The sequence below is a fragment of the Hippocampus bargibanti genome, linkage group LG16, assembly GCF_051943395.1.
Source record: "Hippocampus bargibanti isolate YZ-2025 linkage group LG16, ASM5194339v1, whole genome shotgun sequence".
Classification (NCBI taxonomy): Eukaryota; Metazoa; Chordata; class Actinopteri; order Syngnathiformes; family Syngnathidae; genus Hippocampus; species Hippocampus bargibanti.
In genome coordinates, this window is record NC_142749.1 from 9,690,690 (window position 1) to 9,715,088 (window position 24,399).

The 24,399-nt window shown below is 41.7% G+C and overlaps 1 protein-coding gene across 5 annotated transcripts in view; it reads right to left on the reverse strand.

The window, feature by feature from the left end:
• gria3a (glutamate receptor, ionotropic, AMPA 3a) overlaps positions 1–24,399 on the reverse strand; it is a 69,580-nt gene that overhangs the window by 36,966 nt on the left and 8,215 nt on the right. For all 5 annotated transcript variants that reach the window (XR_016117897.1, XM_089017339.1, XM_089017338.1 and 2 more), the window contains exons 3-4: positions 18,962–19,201; positions 4,007–4,194 (exon numbers count right to left, since the gene is read on the reverse strand). Coding sequence is in view for 4 of the 5 variants with exons in the window: in XM_089017339.1 (XP_088873465.1) it covers positions 4,007–4,194; positions 18,962–19,201 (428 nt within the window). In the remaining variant the exon portion in view is untranslated. The remainder of the gene's footprint in view (positions 1–4,006; positions 4,195–18,961; positions 19,202–24,399) is intronic.

The following is a 24,399-nucleotide window of genomic DNA, read 5'->3' on the forward strand; positions in this document are numbered from 1 at the left end:
CATGGAGACGCGTAAAGTCACACACACACACGTGCACACGCGCACGCACACACATATCACGAAGTTTACTTTCAGTCATCTCCTGTTTGAAATAGCAGTTTGTTCGCTTGCTGTTATTTGATGTTGGCCCACAGTCTGAGTACAGTATTCCCAATGGAATTGCGTCTAATTACGCAGAATTCAAGTTTGTCGCGGAGTTGGATGGGTTCTTAAGTGTCTTCAATCGTATTTACCTACCTACCCACTGATGCAAAATTATTTGTTTTATTGATACTCTGTCGCCTGCCTTCTTTGCTTTTGTCGTGATTGATAATGGTCCCTTTTAGACAACTATGATAATTATTGCTATTATACTGTATATACAATATATATAGAGATAGAGATAGAAATATAGATAGGTAGAGATTTTTTTAATTGGAGTTGGAAGTCAATTTCCCAAAAGCTACACCAAAGCATGACAAGGTAGGATAGGTTCTGATTGATATGAAAGACATAAACACAAAAAAGCTAAAAACGAACAAGGTGCCCACAAAAACATAGCATATGTATCTGTGCACTCTCCAATCTCCCCCATGTTATTTATGTAGTTGCCAATATGAATCATTTAGTGTAGCCTGAAGGTTGAAGCTGCTGTTTGACATGCACATTAGTCATCACATCACATCGTTCTGCTTTTTCCTTGTCAAAAGTGTTTTGATACGACAGGTCTTCACCATCTGGCATATATGTCATTCAGAATAAATTTATATACGGTGTAAGAAAAAAATGGGGACAATTCCGGTTCTCAATCATATCACAACATATGACAAGAAAAAAAGAACACATACAGTATTCTGTAACCTAAAATTTTTATTTCTTCTCTTTCTGTAAATTACCATATTTCCACTGTTGTGTAGATGACATGCTTTAATACTGTACTTAGTGGTTAATTCCCTTTAAATTGCATATTGCACCTCTGGGATTCAATAATCCATGCCGCTTTGACGCTTACAAGCCATTTTGTGTTCCTAAGAGGAAATAATGTAAATAATCATCATTAAAAATATGACATTAATTGTGCCGGCAAGGCTTAAAGTAACTTTTCACTCGTGTGACAATGTGACTTGTGCTTTGAAATCAATCATTAACAGAAAAAATACACAATCAGAAAATAAATGCTACCCCCCAACCCTGAAAAAAAAAACATTCAAAAATATATCCACCACCAACTGCTTTTTCTGTCCTCCCTTGGCTGAGCATCTCTGAGTGCCCCCTCTCCCTCTACAACTCCAGACACTCCAGACTTACGCAACTTGGCGCATTTCCCAAAAGCTCTTGGCCATTTCACTATTACCCCCCTCTTCCCTGCTTCCCCCTTCCTATATCTGTCCACTATTTGGAAGAAGCCTGGAACTAACCGCCCCCTTCTCATTTTTAGATCTGCTGTGCTTCTATTATTGATGAAATGCTTAAAGGTGTTTATTGCTATTGTACACGGATACCTTTTAAAAGTTTGTCAAAGAGCCTGGCAGGGTAAGTTGGATGAAACCAACAATGGCAGATATTTTCACAAATATTTTCCCCTCTAAAATGAAATAGCTAGCGTTTGACTGCATTATGTTTAGATACCGCATTGGCAGGCAGACTTCGAGCAATTGAAGAGTGGCGTCGCTTGTTTTAATGAGGCCTTTACAGCCATTCCAAAAGAATCACATGCGTAATGGTTGCTTTCCGACGCCTGCGTGATCTTGGCTGTTTGCTCATTCTTGCCTTTGTGAGAGATCTTCCCTCTGGCTAGGAGGATAGGCTATTTATAGTTAGCTCATTGTTGCTGTTATGGGACAGTGTGTCCTACTTACATTTGGAGCCAATATTACATTAAAGCAAGTGTTGATGTCATAGCTCACGTCAGGAATTGTTCTGCTCTCGGACGAAATCAAGGTGAGCCTCTTTGGAGACGGACGCTTGGTTGTCAGTTGATGCTTTATGAGGCCTCGCTTGAAGCCACCGCAGGGTAGATATTGCCGGTGGGGCACCTTGCCATAGTTATCTGACGGGATATTTACCTCCTCCGATTATGTTATGTTTATATCTGTGCGTGTACTGTTCAAGGGGACAGAGGAAATTTGGATCTTATCCCAGGTGACTGCGCGAGAGCCTGGGTATAAATTACACTGGTAGTCAGTCAATCGCCGCGACTCTCCTAATTAAAATGAACATGTGCTGTTGTGTCAGTCATATATTCCCTTCTGTCAGGGCAAATTACGCTGCTACGAAGGTCGGCATGCTAAATCGAGATGATCCTGACGGAAAGGTCGGAAGCCTTTTCTGTCTATAAATATGTCAGCAAAGAACAGGAGGGAATAAGGAAATCGGTTGAAATTAGCACAGAGGCAAAAACTGTATGGGTGACAAGGGAACATGCTTTTAAATAAAATGATATTGATTTGCTAATGATAGATAGCTGGCCATCATGAACTTAATTATTACTATTTGTATCTTGTAGTCTTCCTCCAGTCATTTTTGGTAAGCGTCATCACAAGTGCACAGTCTAAGTACTTGACAACAGGCTCCAGCTCACCTGTAAGCTCAATGGGCCGAAGAAGTATAATAGCATAATGAATTGGATTGGATTAGCCTTGATTAGTCTCGCAGTGTAAAAAGATTTACATTTCACAACAGAAAAGTTATGGAAAGGAAGGGAAAAGAAAGGAAAGGAAGAAGTAGAAAAACAAAATACAGGAACTGCTGGAAAGGCAGCCACTAATACAATGGTTGTTTTCAAACATTTAAATTTCCCAATTTTAATTCCCCGAACGCATGTAATCCAGAATTACGCAGTTGATTAACCTATAAGTGAAATTTCAAATAAATCATTGTATTGTATTGTATTGTATTGTATTGTATTGTATTGTAAATAGTCGTATAAATTTCACACATAGTGGAGAGTGTTGTTAACAAGTCCGCCAAATTTGAATGTTGTATGTTACACCTGTGTTGCTTTGTGTAAGCGGGTTCGGTAAATGATACCTCGTCTGGATAAAGTTGAGGTTCTTTATGAGGACTGCCGTCTTGGTTGGAGGGAAAAGGCAATTGAAGTGTGCCTCTCGTAGGCTCTCATCTGAATGGGATTGTGAAGGGCCTCACACTGGTTCCTGGACAGGGTCTCGTCCACGGTGGCGGCGTGGCTCACGTTGCCTTTGTTGTCGCGTTGAGGACTGGGCTGCTGCGAGGTTTCCTGCCGGCTCCGTTTGTCTTTGCGGTAGTAGAGAGCGGCGAAGGCCAGCACGTTGAGGAAGAGCAGAGAAGCCCCCACGGCGATGGTGACGCTGAGTTCGGTGGAATAATCTCTGGGGTTGGGCATGATCAGAGGACCCATTTCTCTCCCACTTTCATCACCGTTGAGACCCGTGGACACAGGGGGCCGACCGGTTCCTCCGGATCGCTTGCCGGCGGATTGGGTGGGATCCAGCGGGGTGACCTTGGTGGTGGTGGAGGAGTAATGGAACATGTCGTGGAGGTTGTACAGATGGGGAACCCATCATCCATTTTGTGTTGTGAAATGCTTGGTATAACACACCAGCTCGTGATGATTGCACAAGGGATTTTTAGATAAGCATTAACTATAATTTGCAATAGCAAATTAATAAATAGGACTTGATGTCAGGATGTTCTGTTTAAACAAGAAGAGGTCCCAAGTTTTCCTCATCGTTTATTTATTCTCCACTGTGCACATGCTGCAAGCAAACTGTCGATATGACTCACGTGGGAAAAGTGTGGTTCACCAAAGAAACAAATAGGAGCCTGTTTAATTCCCCTTCCTGCCTTGAAGCATAGTTGACTTCAAACTAGGAGCACCAAAACAACCTTGCCACTATGTTTTTTGTTTTTTGGCACTATCCATTAAATGAAAACCGTGGCGTCTCAAGATGCATTCAGAGGACCAAAATAGCAGTGGATTCCATTTACGAAGAAGAAGGGGGAAGGGAAGAGTAAACAAATAATGATGGATGGTTGTCTGACCAACCTGCTCTAGAATTGAGTTGATCCTGTTCACCTCACAGTCGACGAGGAAACGTTTCTCCTGCCGACGGTCCATCTCCTCAATGATGCGGCGATACTCGGTGGGGTCTGCGATGTTGCCCACTGATCGAGCGGTCACCTGCCAGTTGTTAGCCACAGCTGACTCCATAATGGCCTGGAGGATGGCAAAACCTGCCAGGCAAATTCACCGACAATGACAATGATTACCATTGATTCCTCTATCCATGCAATGCAGTTTCAGACAGATTCAAAACGGTCACAACAAGAGCTAGAAAGGTTTATGGCACATTGATCATAATTTCTTTTTTGAAAAATGCAAATATGATCAGAGAAGTGTTCCTTTAGTTTTGCCTTTGCGAGACTGGAGTTGCTCAACTTGGCAAATCAACCAGGGCACTGCATCCCATCACAGGCCATGATGCATGTGAATCCGTTTGGTACATACATGTATTCGTCTGCCCACTTCCTTTTTTGCTCTACATAGTTAGCATGTGTTGAAACATTTTTCCTAATATCACAGCGTACAATCACGGCAGTCACACATAGACTACTAAGCGAACTAAATTTCCCAAAGCATCAATTAGACAAGTGTCATCTGTAGCCAGTAATGGCAAAGTGGTCATGTCATCTCTAAATGACAAGCTCCGTTGAATCCCTGAGAGAGATTCACTTAACCCCTGGAGTTCGATCAAACGGCTCTATATCCATAAAAAGATGAATTTATGAAAAAGCTAATCTATGCTGTTTGCAGTTGTACCCCAAAAAAGTGGCATCTAAGTGCCTAATCTGCAGTCAAAACGTTGAGCTGAAAAGGCACTTTAGCGAGCACAATAGATGTACAGTAAGTGAGTAGCAGTTTTACTTTTGTGGAGCTCAGTGGGATCGAGTGGGAGGAATCAAGTGAGTCACATAGTGCTAATCTGGCTCGGCAGCAACAGTCAGTTCAGTGAGGCGGTTCAGGAATCACAGCAGTCAGATCAGGTCAGTCAGTCCTCGTGTCGGTTCCCAGGACAGAGGTATTGATGGTAATATATGGACTTTTATTCAAGTAGCAGGTACAAATTTGGCGGCATCTTGTCGAATAATTTGCGACAAGACTTGTTAAAGAGTATATACGGCTTTGAGAAAGTGAGAAACGGCTACGTTTTTGTTTAAGTCCAGACCAAGTTGTGTATAAATTGATTTGTTATCAGATTTGTTATCAACACAATCGCCGCACTTCAACTGTACAGGGACAACCCTGAGGCCATAGATGCTTTTTTAACTGGTCCACATCAATTCTTGTTAATTTGCTCGGGGAAAAAAAAAGTGATGCTGAAATTCCATTTAAAAAACATTAACTCTCTCATTAATGGTTGTACAACAAAAGAAATCTACCTAATGTGCGAACAGTGATTTCTGAGTAGTAAATACAGAACATAAGTGTAACGTTTCTACAGGTAATTGGAAGGATAAATAGCTCTGCCACTCCAGAACGAAAAAAAATCTTTCAGAATTATTTCCATGTTCTATACACATCCACAAAATACGTTGACTTGAGGTGAACAGTTCACTTTAAAAATTCGAACTGAAATTATAAGGACAGTATGTTTAACTGCTCAACCAATATTATGAACCAGTAGTTCACTGGTATCAAACTCTTTTTGGTCATTAGTCACAATGTAATGACAGTACGGCTCACGTAAAGGGATGTGGCGAACCAGATTTGGCCTTCACTTTGACTCCAGTGCAATCAGTGATCAGGAATTGCCATTAGATCAACAAACAGAGTTTTACTGTATATATTACAAGTCGGTGTATCACTTAAATGATTTAAGTATTTATTTCCGGATCATACAGTCGGGGCGGCCCGGTAGTCGAGTGGTTAGCACACCGGCTTCACAGTGCAGAGGTCGCCAGTTCGCATCCCGGTCCAGCCTCCCTGTGTGGAGTTTGCATGTTCTCCCCGGACCCGCGTGGGTTTTCTCCGGGTCCTCCGGTTTCCTCACACACTCCAAAAACATGCATGGCAGGCAGATTGACCACTCCAAATTGTCCCTAGGTGTGAGTGTGACTGTTGTATGTCTTTGTGTGCCCTGCGATTGGCTGGCAACCAATTCAGGGTGACCCCCGCCTCGTGCCCGAAGACAGTTGAGATAGGCTCCAGCAACCCCCGCGACCCTAATGAGGAATAAGCGGTACGGAAAATGAGATGAGATCATACAGTCGACTCCCATGGTTTCATGCCCAAAAACGTATGCAGTGTTTGCTTCAAGGATGCTGATAGAGAAGTACAGAAAAGGTCAGACGGAACTGCATTGCGTCTTTGTAGAGAGTGTATGGAGAAAGCGTATGACATCGTGTCCAGAGAAGAACTGTGGTATTGCATGAGGAGGTCTGGAGTGACAGAGAAGTATGTCAAAGTGGTGCAGGACATGATGACCGTAAGAGGTGTGCTGTCGGTGTGAGGGAAGAATTCAAGGACGAGGTGGGACTTCAGCAGGGGTCAGCTCTGATCCTCTTCTTATTTGCTGACAGATTGGCTGACAGATGATGTAAGACAGGAATCTCCTTGGACGATGATGTTTGCAGATGACATTGTGATCTGTAGCGAGGATTTTAAGTACTTGGGGTCAATTGTCAAGAGCAATGGCGAGTGTGGAAAAGAGTTAAAGAAGCGTGTCCAGGCAGGCTGGAACGGCTGGAGAAAAATGTCAGGTGTGATGTGTGATATAAGGGTTTCAACTAGGATGAAAGGAAAAGTGTATAAAACAGTGGTGAGACCAGCCATGATGTTTGGACTGGAGACAGTGCCACTGTAGAAAAGACAGGAAGCAGAGCTGGAGGTAGCAGAGCTGAAGATGTTGAGGTTTTCTTTGGGAGTGATCAGGTTGGATAGGATCAGGAATGAATATATCAGAGGTACAACTCATATATCAGAGAGACAACTCATATTAGAAACTTTGGAGAGAAGGTCGGAGAGGCCAGACTGAGATGGTTTGGACATGTTCAGAGGAGAGAGAGTGAAATTATTGAGAGAAGGATGCTCAGCCTTGAACTGCCAGGTAGGAGACCGAAAGCAAGACCTAAGAAGAGGTTTATGGATGTTGTCAAAGAGGACATGAAGGTAGCTGGATCCCTGAAGGGAAAAACCCAAAGGAAAAACAAATCAAATCCCACTGAATTGTAGTGTGCGCTTTGTCACCTTGCTACGCGGGATTTTTTTAAAAATAGGTGACATCAGAGTGCTAATGCATCTTGATCTGACAAAAATATTTGCACTCCAACTTAAAGCAAGCAATTGGTAGCTAGTGGCCCTCTGTGATGGATGTGCCGGCTGATCAATTCCCAATTAGCCGTCAGAGCGCCGGGAATCAGGTGACATGATGGCCGCTGACCTTCAGAGTCATACATTAAGCAAGCGGCTCTCCAGTCGGCTGTGGCCTTTAAAGACAAGTGCATCTCGACGGGCGCGTCGGCCACTTGGGATGCGCGGGAGCGTATTTGTGGCTGACTCTCAGGGATTTGTGGATAAGAAGCCCCTCATGGTGCCAATCTGGTGCTCAGTCTGACACTGTTCAAGTGGGTCAAAACTGTAAAAGGTGGACAACATGGGTACGATTACAGGTGGTTGTACTGACAAGCATAAATTAGGCTTCATGTATTTGAAATGGGGTTATAAATAACTCCCATCAGAGCTTCGAGCATATTGATTTATAAACGACACACACGAAATAACTGTGAACCCAAAATGTCAAAGGCAACCCGCCAAAGTCCCTTGGTGCGTATTAAAGCTGTTGTGACACATCACTCAACGTACAAGAGACTGCTTGCTTGACTTTTTAGACAGATGGCACCTTTTGTTACCAGCGGCAACCGGCAGGACGACCATCAAGGACATTTTACCAACTCAATAATTCGGTCCTGCTCTGAACAATAATGAATAGCCAAATTGCACCACCGGATCGTTTGACGAGGAATACATGGCGGCCACATCGCAAATTGTGAGACGTCATCTCAGAAGCCAGATAGGATTTATAAGATTGTGTTTCTCTCCGAGAATCTGTCAAAGTTGCAGGGCCCTCATGCATGCAGTTCTTTGTAGTATAATGATAATTGGAATCCCCCACTGTCGAAGGGACGGGTCTGAAATTACAAATCTTATTTTCTACGCTCAATAACTGAATCACAAAAAACTATTGGAGCATTTTTTTTTCTTCAACCACGGTACTTGAAGAGTGTGCTGTCTCATCTGTGAATCAGTCGTCCTCCCGCCTCCCTAAAGGAGGTGACCTCTTTTAAAATCCTAAAGGAACCATCTGTACCACGTCGCGAGGCCTCCATCCAAGAAAGCTCCCACAACGTGTCCTGGAAATATCCAAACTGATAAACAGGAATGGCATTGAGCCGTAAATGACTTTGTTGGAATTTGAGAAAGATTGGATTGGCCTTTATTCGTCTCGCAGTGGATACATTTACATTTCACAGCAGCAAAGTTATGGAAGGAAGAGTAAAGGAAAGGAAGGGGTAGAAAAACAAACTACAGGAGCTGCTGGAAAGGCAGTCTTGCAGCGCCATCTTGAAGTCAAAAGAACCAAAAAAAACCTAGATAAAATATGACAGCACAAAAGAAGTCATTCAATCTTAAGCGCTTTCTGCACCCACTTTGTTGTATGAAGCAGCATAGATGAAAGAGGAGACGATCAATGTGTCCTTTTCACCAGTGGATCTGGATTGGCTTGCCTTTACCTTTATTAGTCCCGCAGTGGCGAAATTTACATTTCACAGCAGCAAAGTTATAAAAGTAAGATGAAAGAAGTAGAAAAACCAAATTACAGGAGCTGCTGGAAAGGGAGGCACTGGGGCGTCATGGTGGAATGTGCACGTCTGCTATTGAAAGCAAACATGAATCCATAGTATCCATTGACGAAAGAGATTGTCTCACATCTCTTGTCCCACGTAATGCAGCTTCAATTTCAAGCTGCGACAGTTCCACATACGCATCAGCGCTCTGTCCTTTCTGCTGAACAAAGCGGGGCTGTGACTGTAATGTTGCCCATTACAGTCACTAAAAAGCACAATCACCCCAGAGCTGTCCAGCGATGACAGTCAAATGGCACCGACATTCCTCCCAATCAAAAACGGTGCTGCCATATCCGTGCTGCCGAAAAGGCGCAACCGCTCAGCACAGTCTCCTCCTTGATGAATGTCGTGTCCAAAAATGCCAACACAAAGTGACAAAAGAAAACACAAAAGCAACAAAAAAAGCAAGGCTCATGAGAGCACTTAATGACGGCTGCCTCCTCGGGCGTCAAAGAATACAAATTAATGCCCAACGATGCAGCGAGAGGGCATTTCTGAGTGCAATTAACCTGAAAAGGCAGACTCCTGAGGTGGATAACAGCAACTCTTTTTCCAAAGTAGATGGGGTGTACCGCAAAACCCCTGCAACACCTCCCAGCGCCCCAAACAGAGCGTTGCTGAGCCAACAGCCGCTGCATATTTACTAACAACGTGTTGAGCGGTTGCACCTCTGCTTCCTGTTTGCGGGTTTGTTCTGTGATCGTTGTCAACTTGTAAAATCGAACGGACAAAGAGATGCCACTAACAAACAAGGCGCCTCTTTCAAATGTAACGCAACCCTTTTTTTCTCTCATCCTCTCTGTTCTCTAAGCAAAGAAAAACAACGTTTCCTCTTGAGGCGAACAGAGAAGCGCGTGTCACATCAGTTTCTTTCATAATGCATAAAGACGTCTGCTGTAATGGCTTTTCGTTATCCCTGAAAGCAATAGTCCGGAAATAGATGAGGGGGGAGAGAGGCGGCATAAACTGAGCAGAGCTTCGCAGCTGTAGGGGTCTTTAATAGTCAGTGGCTTTCTTAAAGCGCTGAGGTGGCCGCAGATTAGATACAATGAGCTGGGTGTTAGGAAAAGGAAGGCGCGCAGTTCAATGAAGTTAAAGAAAAAAACAAACTATTATATATATATATATTTTTTCCTTCCCTCACTTTCGTTTACTCCTCCACTCCATTGAAGATGCAAAGACACTGGGACAACCAGCTGAGAGGTGAAAAGAAACATTTGGCCTGAATCGTCATCTATTTCCTGGCCCGTGTTGAACGAGAGCAGCAGGGGTGGGAAAATACTTTGAAACAAAAACAGAATTAAAAACCAGGCTCTATATCTCAGATTAAAATAGGCTTCTGTATGTGTCTGTGTCTGCATTTGTGTGTGTGCGGTGTCTCAGTCATCTCACCCACGACTGCACAGACCCCAGGGTAGGATCTTTGGCTTGCATGTACTTTAAATGCATCTCAACCAACTATTTGTGCTGATCTTGCAAGCAAAAAAGAAAGAAAGTATTTTCCTGTTTTGGTCTCTAATAGATGTCCGAATATGTGTGTGACCCGAGGCTCTACTTGGCAGCCTTGTGTAAATGCTCGGCAGATCATCACACAGCCGCCAGCGGGAATTTTCATTTAGCCGGGGTGGAAAGATGATAACAGCCGTTTTATATTTCAAGTTGCCCAACTCCAACACCACCCACTCTCGCCCCTCCCTGAGCAACAGTGTACTTAAGCTTGAAACCGCATTACAGTAAAATTCAGAGCTAGTTCATCCTTTGCCAAGCAACCGTATTCTGCCTCTTGGCCGTGTTGAAGGCAACTCGCAGAGCGCTGCACTGTGGGAACTGTCCGAGGTCCTGAATTCCACCACCGTCGCTACAGTGAAGCAAGAGCCCGTCAAATGATGCAACAATTTACAGAAGCAAAATGACGACGATACTTTATCAAGCCATGTGGAAATTTCCCCATTGAGGGATTATTAATGGCTTTCTGATTCATATACATTCTTATGCGTAAATGTAAATGAGGAACGGTAGTGCTGGTAGCGCAGACAACCACCTACATCTTGTACACACAAATATCTTAAATTTGAGTTGGTCCAACTGCTGCTCAACTTTCTGCTACGTGACATGGGTAAGTAAAGTACAGTTTATTTTATATCCAGGGGGAAATGTTTATTATTTTAACATGGATCCTGCAAATACTAAATAATCCACACTAATAGATATTGCTTTCAAAGTTACATCTCAGATTGGGGAAAAAAAAATGTCAATGTATTGAGCCGCATAAATTTGAATTTACGCGCGATCTGGTAAATAGAAAGTACAAGCAGGCAGTTGGACCAAAAGCTCTGCTGGATGTGTTTATTTTATTTACTTATTTATGTATTTCTTCCCAAAGCTGCACTGCCTCTGCATGCGTGGAAGCACATGGATCAATTGGAGCCATTTTGGGCGCCTGAGCAGAGCGCGCGCTTCGTAACACAGCCCGTTGCACATACACACGTAGACATACAGTCACTTAACAAAATGACTTGATTGGCTGTTGGCCACGTCCAACAGCTCAATGCAAAAAGGCCTCAAAATGCTGCACTGTGTGGGATTTTTGCCACTTGTTTTAACTTCTCACGTACGTCTGTTGCAGTGTACCGGGAGATGTGCCGTTTGAAATTGTTTGGTTTATTGCTAAGAGTCAGCAACTACAATTATTTTGTGTTCAGGCACATCTATCGGTTTGCATTGAGGCAACTAAATGTGGACTATGCACCAATATATATATATATATATATATATATATATATATATATATATAATCTGACCTGACTGGATGTGTCCACTCATCCATCAAGTCTTGATAGACAATAAATTAATCAAAATACATATTTGGCTGGAACAAGCAGAAGCTCTTGATTCTGTCTCACTTTAGTCAGTCAACTGGACTTGCAAGCTGCTGATGCTGTGGCATATTTGTTATGCAAAGAAGTTAGCAGCTGTGAAAAGTTGAGCTACATCCTCTGCTCTGGTCAAAGTACATGAATTTTAAACATTTAAGCATAGAGGCATCCATTTCAAAACCATTTACGCAATCAAAAGAGTATTCATACTCAATGTCACTCAAGGATACAGATGATTCCCTACGTCTGTGTAAACTGTCAGTCGTACAGGAGTGGTCCATCGATGAAAAGGTTTCTTCAGCCGTTATCTGTACTTCTTTGAAGGTGTTGGACGTTTCGCTTCTTATCCAAGAAACTTTGTCAGCAAACTAAAGTCTTACTGGTACTTTAAGCCCTATATATATCCCTATTGTCCAGACGTGGCGGTGCCGGACTCTGCTATGATAGGTCCCTGGTTCCCTACTTACGAACATTCAAGTTACGAACAATGGTGCATTCCAACATTTTTGTAGGAACACATGTAGTATTCTCTCCAGTTGTACATGTACATATCGTTATAGAGCATATATTTTATTAAATGTTTATTTTTCAGTACAAACCAATACAGGTTACTTATATAAGCCTTAAACATACATTCATAAGCCTTAAACATACATTGCATACAAAATATAGCACTGAAGCAATTTATGAACGAATTCAACTTATGAACGACCGTTCGGAACGTATCTCGTTCATAAATTGGGGAGCATTTGTATTTCATTGGATGCCCAGCTCGAATATTTTTTGTCTTTATACAACAAACCCAAAGGTCGAATTTAGCGTATTTTGCAACCTTGCAGATTTTATTGTAAACGTAGCTTCCTTATCGTGCAGATAAGGAAGCTACGTTCCGTCTTTGTTTTGGGGCACAGAAAAGCACCATTGTCTCTCCCCTAGTTTGTGCACTCACGGTTTGTGTTCTTTTTTATGCTGTCATGTATGTTTACCATAAAATAGTCCTTGAAGTGGAAACAGTGTGTGCGATGAATCTCGGGCATAGCCCCCCCACCCCACCCCCGCCCCAATTTGGCTCCAATCGCATTGATATGTGTGCAGATCCCATTGAAGGTGCACTCAAGTGTTTACAGTACGCGATCGCTGCTTTGAGGCATTCCCACTTTCTGTTAATTAGGTAGCGTGCCCAACCGCTGAGTGTGGCTCTTCAGCAGTGTGCAATTAATCCCATGTTTTCTTGAGGAGACCAATGTTGAATTTAAAGTATCTACCATGCTGGCTATTGCTGATTCATGGAGGGGGCAGTTGTTTGATGGTTACACTTTATCAGTAAAAAGAACATTATCGGCGAACTTGTAGCAGAGCGGCGGAGTCGAATAGATTTCCCTGCGCAATCTCAGTGTATAAAAGCACTATAGGATAACATGGAGATTTGTAGCTTGCACAACATCTCGTCTTAAAGGACAACCGACACCTCCGGATAGGTTGTGTCCATAATTTGTAAAATCACTTCAAATGACTTCTACTGATCAGATTTTACAAAGATTCCACCGCATATAGCTATATCTTACGTTTTAAGACTCACGCTGAATATTCAGGAAGTCTTGTTTTCGAGTTGGTGATGATTCCTAACGTGACGTCACGTCTGGAGCGCCCCTGACCGAGAAAGCGACACACAATGCATTTGGGTACTTTGTTTGCTCTGAAAACTTCATGTTTATCTGTGTTGATGGCGAAATTAGAAGGAAAACACAAATAACGCGATGGTGAATCGTTGTGTGCTGCACCAAGACTACTATTTGATACTAGTTGACACAAATTCCCAGCAGACAAATCAGCCCATTTCCAACAGAGCTTGGGCACCATCTTGTGCATTTTCTGGATCGCTACATTGGAGTTCTGACAGCTTGAATTGATACGGAAGGACTTCTTTAATCGATTGCAAACATTTATGCTTTCCTCTTCAGAACTATTGGATGAGTCACAAGAAAGCATCTGAATCTGAATTCTCTGAAGCCATTGTTTTGATTCTAGAGCAAGGCAAGACGTCCTGGCATGACGTCACGAACAAGGGGGCGGGACCTTCTGAAACTCGCCATTTCCGGGGTCATTTTGAAGTAGTTTTGGGACACTTTACCTTATTTTTATTGGTGTTTTGCATTTGACTAAAAATATCAACCTACCTGTTTTGGGTATTTTAGATGCTATAAAACGTTTTTCGGATGTCAGTTAGGATACAAAAAAATGGTGTCGGTTGTCCTTTAAACATAACAAAAGCATGATGAACTACAAACTGAAAAAGGTAGCGGTGGGTGAAGCCACTTTTTTGTGACAGCTGTCTTTGGCAAACAAGTCGTGTTTTGTCTTCATCCCGCAGAAATGCAAGAAATTCTTCTGCTCCGCCAGCCACTGGCCCGACTCACCCGCCCAATCAAAATGTCACCACGGTTTCACACTGTGGAGATTTACAACACTTGCCAAAGTAGGCCAGTGATGATGCTGACATTAAAAAAGTCATATTTAAAGCTCTCAGGTACTAGTATGCAGGGTGCAGCTTTATTTTCGGCGCAGTGAAACTGCTCATTATGACTCTGGATTAAATATGATTTGCAGTAAATCAGAGAAGCATTAATAAAGCTGGGAAGGTTCCACTCGAATGGCCAGCTGGTGAAGACCAGATGTTGCCCAGTTCGAGAGGTCTTTTTTTTGCCGCTGGGCTGCTAAATGAGGACATTTCAAAACCGGTACAATGACGTCACACTGCCGCAGATAAACGTGCTCTCGCTCGTCTTTTTGTGAAACTGCTGTCTTCAGGAGACTGGCTGTTTGAGCTTTCTCCTTTTATTTCAGTTATTGATCATCAAACAAAATGTTGCAGTGTGAAGTGGGCTGTAGCAGCAGCACTGGAGGTGGGGGTGAGCTCATTATCTCCGAATCGTAGTTGGTGTGTCAGTTCCTTGTAGATCAGCTACAGAATGCTGTCACAGCGAGACGTTGGCAACATTAACGCGCACTTGATATATTTGATGTTTCAAATGTAGCATTTGAAATTTAAGTGTGTAGTTCATATGTGACTACATTTCGTGTTTCTATGGGATTCTTTTTTGTCACATTCATAATCAAATGTTACTGTTTTTGATGGATAAATAAATACATATATATATATATATACAGTAAAGTCTCGTTATATCGATATCGGTTATATCGATAGTACCACTTATTACGATACTATTTCTATGAACGCAAGGAGAAAATTACATGCGCGCAGGGTCGGATATATCGATAGTCCCAGTTATATCGATATTTTTTCAGACTCCCGAGAATATCGATATAACGACACTTTACTGTATATATAGTATATTAGTCTCGCGGTGAAGAAATTTACATTTCACGGCGGCAAAGTTATGGGAGGAAGAGGTAAGGAAGAAGTAGAAAAACAAATACAGGAGCTGCTGGAAAGGCAGCCACTCTTAGGGTGCCATCTTGAAGTCAAAAGAACAAAATAAATAAAATGAAAACACAAAGACACAGTCCTTCAATCTTCAGCATTTTCTTTTTCTGCACGCTCTTTGTTGTATGAAGCAGTTCTAGATGAAACAGGAGAGGATCAGTGTCCTTTTCATCAGGGGATCAGGGACGTCATGGTCAAATGTGCAAATATGCTATTAGCTAAATGTTTAAAGCAAACACGTAGCTGTAGCATTTATTGACAAAAGAGATCGTCTCACATCTCCTGTCCCATGTAAATCCGCTTCAATTCCAAGCTGCGATATTTATTTATTGGCATATATATATATATATATATATATATATATATATATATATATATATATATATATATATATATTTATATTTTTGTGTGTGTAAGCAATATAATGGAGTGTGTCAAAGTCCATACAACTGCATTGGGGACCAATTCCTATTTCATGTTAAAGAATGATTCTTTTTATATTTTACAGTAAACTACCCCAAAAAATGTGGATCAAAGTACTGAGTCAGTCAAGCAAATGGAAATGAAAAAAGAGGAAAATGTGGTCGCTTCCTTTGCCACTTCCATACAATCCAAGTTGGTCGTGGGAATGATTAATGCAAGTGTGTGCAAATTTACATAAAGTGACAGGAATAAATTAGCCCTTTACTAATTGCAGTCATTATCTTGCATCTATTTGAAACAAAGCAACACATTTTGCAGCGTAACAGCTGGTTGATTAATGTCAAAGTAAGTCTTTCGTCTTGATACGTTTGCCTATGCATCTGCATCGAAGCTGATCCTACCTCTCATCCCTATCCTGCCCCCCTCCCTCCCCCGCATCCTCTTTCTTTGATGAAATTTGAGCTGCCGTGTGAATGAGCCGCGATAGCGTTGCTGCAAAGGCCCAACAGGGAAGGAGGCAGCCAAAATAGGAAAGCTAACGTGGCTCTCAGTAAACACAAGCTGTGCTGCATGTGGGAATCCATCCTAAACTGCGGTGTTTACACTGTGTCTGGCTGCGGAGTGCTAAAGATGGCTGTCCAACAAAAGTCGCATGATCGCGATCTGAGAAGGATGACTGCGCTCAGGGCAGGTTACGCACACTAATCATTTTGTCACCTTTACACCAGCGGTCTGGTTATCAGCTTCCGTAATCTGCCATTTGCCGCAGGAATCTAAGATGATTTTACAAACAAGTTCAAATATGACTCTCGGAACATTATAGGGATGGAAAGGATTTTAAGAAAAGTGATCCTGCTGTTCTCTGAGAGTCATTTGCAAGTGTGAGCGGATGATTGGACGCCCACCCGAAAGGCAAATATGTAAAGTGAGGTGGGGAAAGCAATGGAAAAAGGTAGAGCTCTTGTCCTAGAAATGCTCAATGTCAGTTTTATAAATACTTGGAACGTGCACTTGTGGACACATTTGGGAGCAGAATGATCTACACCAGAGTTGTCAAACTTATTTTTTTTTGCCGCGGGCAACATTGTAGTTATGGTTTTCTCTTGTGGGCCATTATGAATTTGGGGAAACCATTAGAATGTTTCATCAACTCCACATATTACATACAGAACACACAACAAGTTAATGAATGTGAAGTCAAGACTAATCTGAAGTCAAGACTAATGACTTTTATTGTGGTTTATTAAATTTGCAATTTTGCTTTGGACTTTAGCAAGCGTCGTGGAATTACACCAAGTTTGATTTGCTTTTGCGGTACGAATAAAATACAACAATGCATATTGATTATTATAGCGCTTTAACAATTGGTGAAGCTTTAAAAATGTAAAGATTTGAAAAGAAATAAGATCTTGAAAAGAACTCTAAAATGTAGAGGGAGCCAGTAAAGGGAAGCCAGAGTTATGTGCTCCCTATTACGAGTACCAGTCAAGAGGCAAGCGGCATCATTCTGGACCAGCTGGAGATGCTTCATGGAGGATTGGCTGACTCCAAAGTAAACAGGAATTGAGCCGAGATGTGACAAAGGCATGAAGTACTGCTTCAAAGTGCTCATGAGAAAGGAGACGTTTTATCTTAGCCAGTTACCTCAGATGATAGAAGATGAATGTAACAACAGCACCAATTTGCCGGTCAAGTTTAAAGTCACTGTGCGATTTAAGACCCAAGTTTGAGACTGAAATATATGGCGGGCCAGATTTGGTCCCCGGTCCAACACGATTTACAGGCCTTTGGTAGTAAGTGGTAGAATGAACTAACCAAAGAGTTGCAGTCACTGTGCCTCATTGTACAACCATTGCAAAACATGTTTACTCAGTGAGCGTCCTTTGAATGGGACCTTTTGGGTTAGTGGGCCCAAGACATGTTAACGTTCCAAGAATCAGATTGGGCATCCTCATGTTTTTTTTTATATATACAGTGATACCTCGGTTTACGAACCCCTTGGCTTACGAACTTTGCGGTTTACGAACGTTAAATATATGAACATTTTATCTTGGCATACGAACTATTTTTCGGGATACACACGGAGCTGCCACAATGAGTGATGTGTCGTTCCCGAACGAGCCCATTCTCCGAACAAGGAAATGGCAGCCGGCTTGTTTTGGTCCTCTATTCCCCGCCCCCAGTCATCGGTTAAAGCCACGTGATTGGTCAAGAACGCAGCGGTGAGATGGTTTAAACATTAGAGACAGGCAGACGACAGAGAGAATGACAAAATGGATAGAAAACAGTGACATTTGGACTTGTTTCAACTTTGATAGTTGAAAGGCAGAGTGTAGACTGCAAGGTTAAAATTCCCATCAATCAGGCTGTACAAATAACCCGCACAAGCCATCTGCACACTTGATGCAAAAAGCTATTAACCCAGCTAAACAGAACACAGTTGATGAGGAACAAGGTAAAATTATGGCAGAGAAAGCACCTGGAAGGGATCATTCCTCAAGATGGTGAAAGAAGAAGGCTACGTTCCTCATCAAGTGTTTAATGCTGAGGAAACCGGACACTCCATTCCATCAAGCCATCAACGACCATCACAAAGGTAAATAAAATGACTTTATTGTATAGTACAGTTTATTTAATTATAATACCATAGCACATTTATTATACATAAAATATGGTATATTTTGTGTAGTTTTAAGGCTTAGAAAATTGTTTTATGCGGACCTGGGAACGGATTATTCTCATTTTGATGGATTCCTATGGGGAATATTTTTTGGGGATACACACTTTTCGCCTTACACACTCTGTCTGGGAACCAATTAAGTTCGTAAGCCAAGGTCCCACTGTATACCAAGCATGGGAAGTGTGCTCAAATGGAGTTGATTGTACCAACACATCCCCTAAAAAGTTTCAACTCTCTACGCAACTGCAAAATCTGCAAATAGTTGGCAAAGACCCGGGCAACATCTGGTGGAATTACAACGTGCTACTTTGTATCTTGAATATAATCCTGTTAGCTAAATCGAAATGACAAAAAGCTAAATGATCATCAGAGAGTGCTGAGGATTACAAGAGACGGCAGAGGACCCCACCTGCGGGTGAGTCGCTTGACGGCACGCAAGGAGTGACTGAACGACACTCTCGGAGTCATTGAGACGTTATAATGAAGCAATTTAGTGTCGTTAGCGGCATAGATTGGAATGTAGGCGATGATTGAAGATGGTGGATTTACATATGAGACACTCCTCCCGCCCATTGTATAATTGGGAACAGATGTGCAGCGGATCTCATCCGTCTTCTGCTGAATGTCAGTTTTGGTGAAGGCGGAGCGGTTTTGCCAGATAGAGGCGCTTACCTCGATCGGTGTCGTAGAGGTAGACAAACTTCTCCCACTTGTAATGGTCCAGTAGACTTAAGACGGCGCCGCGCAAGCCGGGCCTCATCTGAATGACAAACTGCGCGTCGGCGTCGATGGGGAAGCTGGGGGTAATGAAGGATGTGTGCAGCGCCCCGCAGAAGGAGGTCAGCGTGTTCATGGACTTCCTGTCGTAGAAGCCGAAGATGGCGTAGACTCCTCGGGAGAACTGAGAGCAGACTGGTGGCACAGACAGAGAGTAGCGTGACTCCAGGGAGTCAAGAATTCCCTTTACCTTAGCACACTGGTGTCAAAGTCAAGGCCCGGGGGCCAAATCTGGCCTGCCACATCATTTTATTCGGCCCACAATAGCAAATCAAACTAGTAAAATTCCATCATGCTTGCTAAAGTCTGAACCAAAATTTTAAATTGTCCCATGTGAACCACAATAACAGTCATTATTTTTTACTTCAAATTTGAAAACTAGTTATTCATTAATTTGTTGTACGCTCTACATGTTAGATGTGGAGGGGATTAAACATTCTAATGGTTTCCCCCGAGAAGAAACCGTAACTGCAACGTGGACCGTGATCTTGCCTGACCATCATTGGCGGCACTGTCGTAAGTTTCCAATGGAAATTCAATTATTTGTACCATGGAATTAGACAAGTTTGTTTATTAATGTCAGTCCGTTCGCTTCATCTTGAATTGCTTTTGGCTGCGCGACTTGTAAGCACTACTTGTTGTAAATACAGATGAATGTTGTTTTAATTTAATAATTTTTTAAACATGTTTTTTAACTCATTCACTGCCATTCATAAATTTGTTCGGGAATTGAAAATGATGATATATCTGTTTGTATATATATATATATATATATATATATATATATATATATATATATATATATATATATATATATATATATATATATATATATATACATACAGTAAAGTCTCGTTATATCGATATCGGATATATCGATAGTCCCGGTTATATCGATACTATTTCTATGCACGCACGGAGAAAATTACATGCAAACAGGGTCGGATATATCTATAGTCCCGGTTATATCGATATTTTTTCGGACTCCCTTGAATATCGATATAACGAGACTTTACTGTATATACAGTAAAGTCTCGTTATATCGATAGTACTGCTTATTCCGATACTATTTCTATGAACGCAAGGAGAAAATTTACATGCCGCAGGATCGGATATATCGATAGTCTGGTTATATCGATATTTTTTACGACTCCCGAGAATATCGATATAATGAGACTTTACTGTGTGTGTATATATATATATATATATATATATATATATATATATATATATATAGACCGCCATTCCCAAATGTTTTCTTCTTTTCCACAAGGGGACAGCCATGTTAGTGGTTTGTTCCAGCTTCAGCTGTTGTTAAAACCCAATGTAAACCAGTATTGCATCAGTATTGCATTGTATTTTGGACAGCCGCCATCGTTTCAAGCTCAAATAACTCCAGTCCCATATAATTTAGGAATTAACTCGTTTTTTTTCTGATGAAAGAAGAGAGTCAAAGGTTTTTTATGCTGCATTGAATGTTTATGTAGTCCTAAAACTCAATACTAAGTAGGTTCAGGAATTCAAGTGATAATGACAAAAACCCTGGCACTGGAGTGGAAACATTTTTGCACATCGTTTGGCAGTGAATGAGTTACACATGTTTTTTAAACATTTTGTACTCAGCATATCTGTTAACTATGATTTATTTTCATATGTTTTGTCTTTTTTCTTGTGTTATAACAGTGCCACTGCTTACCACAGCCTCGTTTTACCCTACAATTTTCCCTCTGTGATCAAACTTATCCCAAAAAAATGAATTCATTGTTTCATCCATGACTATGCCCATTGCTACGAAGGGCTATGATTGCTGTTCAGGGTGCATTTTTGTCCTTGAAAGATGAATGCGCATTTCATCCGCATTGTGGGTGGGATATCTCTTATCTGGTCATTGCTGAATTCAGGCTATGTCAGTTCAATGCAAAAGAGTCAATTGTTGAATTGAAGCTTCCGCGCTTGCTCTGCGGGACATGTTGCAAGTGGAAAATTAAATATCTTTCCGGTCATAAATCATCCTATATGACATGATGCTAAAGTTTTTGTATAGGCAGTCGTCCCCGTGGGAACAATGCAACTATGAAGTATCGTCTACAAAGATCCATGTCATCTTTTTTCTCAGCTAAAAGAAGTAGAGCTTTTTTTTCTTTCATTTTTTTGTACCACTGCACAGAATACTAACTCAAGTTTTATCGACATGATTAATGCCAGCGAGAGGTGTCCTCGTTATGAGACTTTGTGTGGCATAATGTGTTTTTTTTTTGGGTGGGGTGGGGGTGGGGGGAGGGGTTGTCAAGTTCACACCCAGGTTGTGACACTCATCTTCGGGCTGCTATTAATTCTCTTTTAAATGCGTCAGAGCTTCGCGATCACATATTTGATGACAGCTATTTTTGTCTTGTGAAGCTGCCAATAACTCTATCTTATAAGACCATTCTGGTATCAATAATATACGAGATCATAGCACCTGTTTTGAAGCCAGTTTTGTCATTCACTCAGCTCATGCTGTGACATACTCCATTTTGTATACTTTGTAATTGTACTTGCTTTTATTTTAACTTTGAAAATCATAACCTTGTTCTCAATAATGGTGACATAAATGATCTTTGCTCTTGAAGCGGATGTCTTTTGAATACGCCGCTTTCCATCCTTCCTTCATCATCCTCACTTTCTTTGTTTTAGTTCCCTGCATAAAATGTAGGAGGAAGAAGCAAAAGCTCTGTGGGTGTCTCCCATTTTCCCAGAGACAGGCACTGCAGCCTTGCGGTATCATGTCGGCGGTCGGGGGACTCATAAAAACTGTCTTTGTTATCTTGGCATGAGCCTATAGTGTACATGTGAATCTCAAAGCTGAGGTGACATTTATCTGAGCAAGTCGGGGAACAAAGGGAACACGCCAAATGAATTAAGTCCTTCTTTGTAGATAAAAAAAGAAAAATAAGAATTATTCAAGGAGGTCTCACACTGAGATGGTAGGTGAGGTGAGAGGACCGAAGTGTGATGGCATCTTCCACATAAAGTGACAAAAAATGGCTTTGCTTTTTGCAAATATGTCAATGTTACAGCATTGTATTCCCTCGTTGCGCTCGGATAACAATAGCCTCCAGTTATGTAACGGGTAGTTAGAACCCAAGGAAAGAAAAAAAAATATTTGGAGAATATTCCTTTGTGGCTATTCAGAAAGCCAACAAGCCTAATATTTACGAAATATGAATTGAGAATTGCAATCAAAACCTAGATCATGTGGTTGCAGTGTTACCGAGGCACAATAGTAAGTTTGCAATGACGACAGTGATCATTTTTTAATGATTCGCATTTGTCTACAACAGTGGCGGGCGATGCGTGTCACTCCTAAGCCTTCAGTAGTGCTATGTCTGAATCAATCAGCTGCGAGTGTGGTGTGATATTCCTACACATCCACTAGAGGGGACCGTTGGCCAGGAAATAAGAAATACTGTCATTAAACTGTTCTAATTTTTATTATGAACGTGTGGATTCATGATAACCTCATTAAAGTGCAATATTATTTGCTATTTTTGCTACAGTATCAGGAGGTACATAACAACAGTATCAAAAACAAGGAATGTAAAATCCTGTAATGCATGTCAGTCATTCGCCATTTCGAAAACAAACCACTGCGATGCTCCAAATTGAAATGAAAAACGTCGGCCTTTGAGATTGTTGACCCGAAGGAGAATCGAAGGAGACAGACGTTACTTGTCTGACCTTGTCAGGGTAGGTGAGCGAGGACACATCTGCTGTCCCAAAATGCCCTTCTTCTAAATGATGGGGTCGAAGAAGACCTCTTCTATTATTATTCACCCAGAAGGTCTCACATGAGGCTATGATAAATAATGACATGGATATTTATTTAAACGTGAACCCTGCTCAGTCATGTAGGAACATCTGTTTGGAAAGATTTTGTTCTGTGCCAAGAATCACTCATGCTAGCCCCATGCTAGGAAGACATTTTTTTTCCTCCAGTGGCTCCTGTTTCCCACAGATTGGTTGTTTTTAACCCTTTTGATACCATCATTGGAAAAAAATATTTTTGGAAGATTTTTTTATGTTGTGTAAGGAAGGCATATCAATCAAGAAATGCTGAAATATTTATTTATTTTACTGTATTTATAATATTGGTTTACTTGGTGGCTGCAATTGCTCCTCCTCATTGATGGGTTAAAAATGTTTGTCTTATCATATTTTGTGATAAGACAAAAGGTCAGTTACGGTATATATGGACTCCGTCAAAACTCTGAACCTTTTAGAACAGAATTAGTTGTCTGGCGTTGAGGGGTTTGAATTTGGTGACTTCCGTAATCGGCTTTTTTTGGTCTCCAGTGCGAAAAGGATAGAAGACCCTTTTCGGGGTCAACTATGACATTTTGTCTCAAGTGGGAGAAGTTCAAGTATCTTGGGGTGCCGTTCATGAGTGAGGGAAGAAAAAGAACAGATATTACAACAAGTGGATGAGCCAGGTAGTGTCTCAGCAATCTCACCTTCACCTATGAGTGACCTATGAAGAGACACGATTACGGATACAAGCAACCCTGATCAGGCCGAATCCTTTCAAGATGCTGTAAGAAGGCGCTCAGAAGAGAAGCGACGAGTCTCAGGATCTGGTTAGGTTGGTTCATGAAACTTTGATAAGGCGTTCTAGACACGTCTCGCCCAGGAAAGACCGGACTCGCCGGAAAAACTGTATCTCTCGGCTGGAATCGCCTCATGTTCATACCAAGGAGCTAGACACGGAAAGTCTTTCCAAAACATTGACATGCGCTATATGCATTCATTGTGGAGCTGAGACCCGAGAAAGATAACTCAGCGCAGCTCACTAGATATGAAGCCATGTGACACAATGAAATTTACAGCAACGCCACAGAGGCGGCTTGCGGGAGAGAGGACACTTTATTATTTTGCTGCAGCAAAGTGAAAAGCCAGCTAACGCTCCACCTACGCCGACTTTCCATGCACGGCAATACAATTACCCAAGGACCACTACAACGGGAGGCAGAGGAATAAGGCTGCAAAGTGCTGTTTAGGCTCGACAGAAGACACTTGAAAAAGGAACGTGGAAATGTGCACATTAATATTCACAGAGAATCTGCATGGAAAACAGCTTAGTGTGTATTAAATTAACATTCATTTATTAAATTAAGAGCACTCTGAGAGGACATGCTTCTGCCAAAACAATGTATCGCTTGCAAAATGGATGCATAAAACACAGTTCCATACTGTAATAGAGCTTTATTGGCTAAATAGAGGAGCTGAAAGAACAAAATACACGATTTGCATATAGAGAAAAAAATGGTGGCTTTTTGGATATCCAAACTACTTTC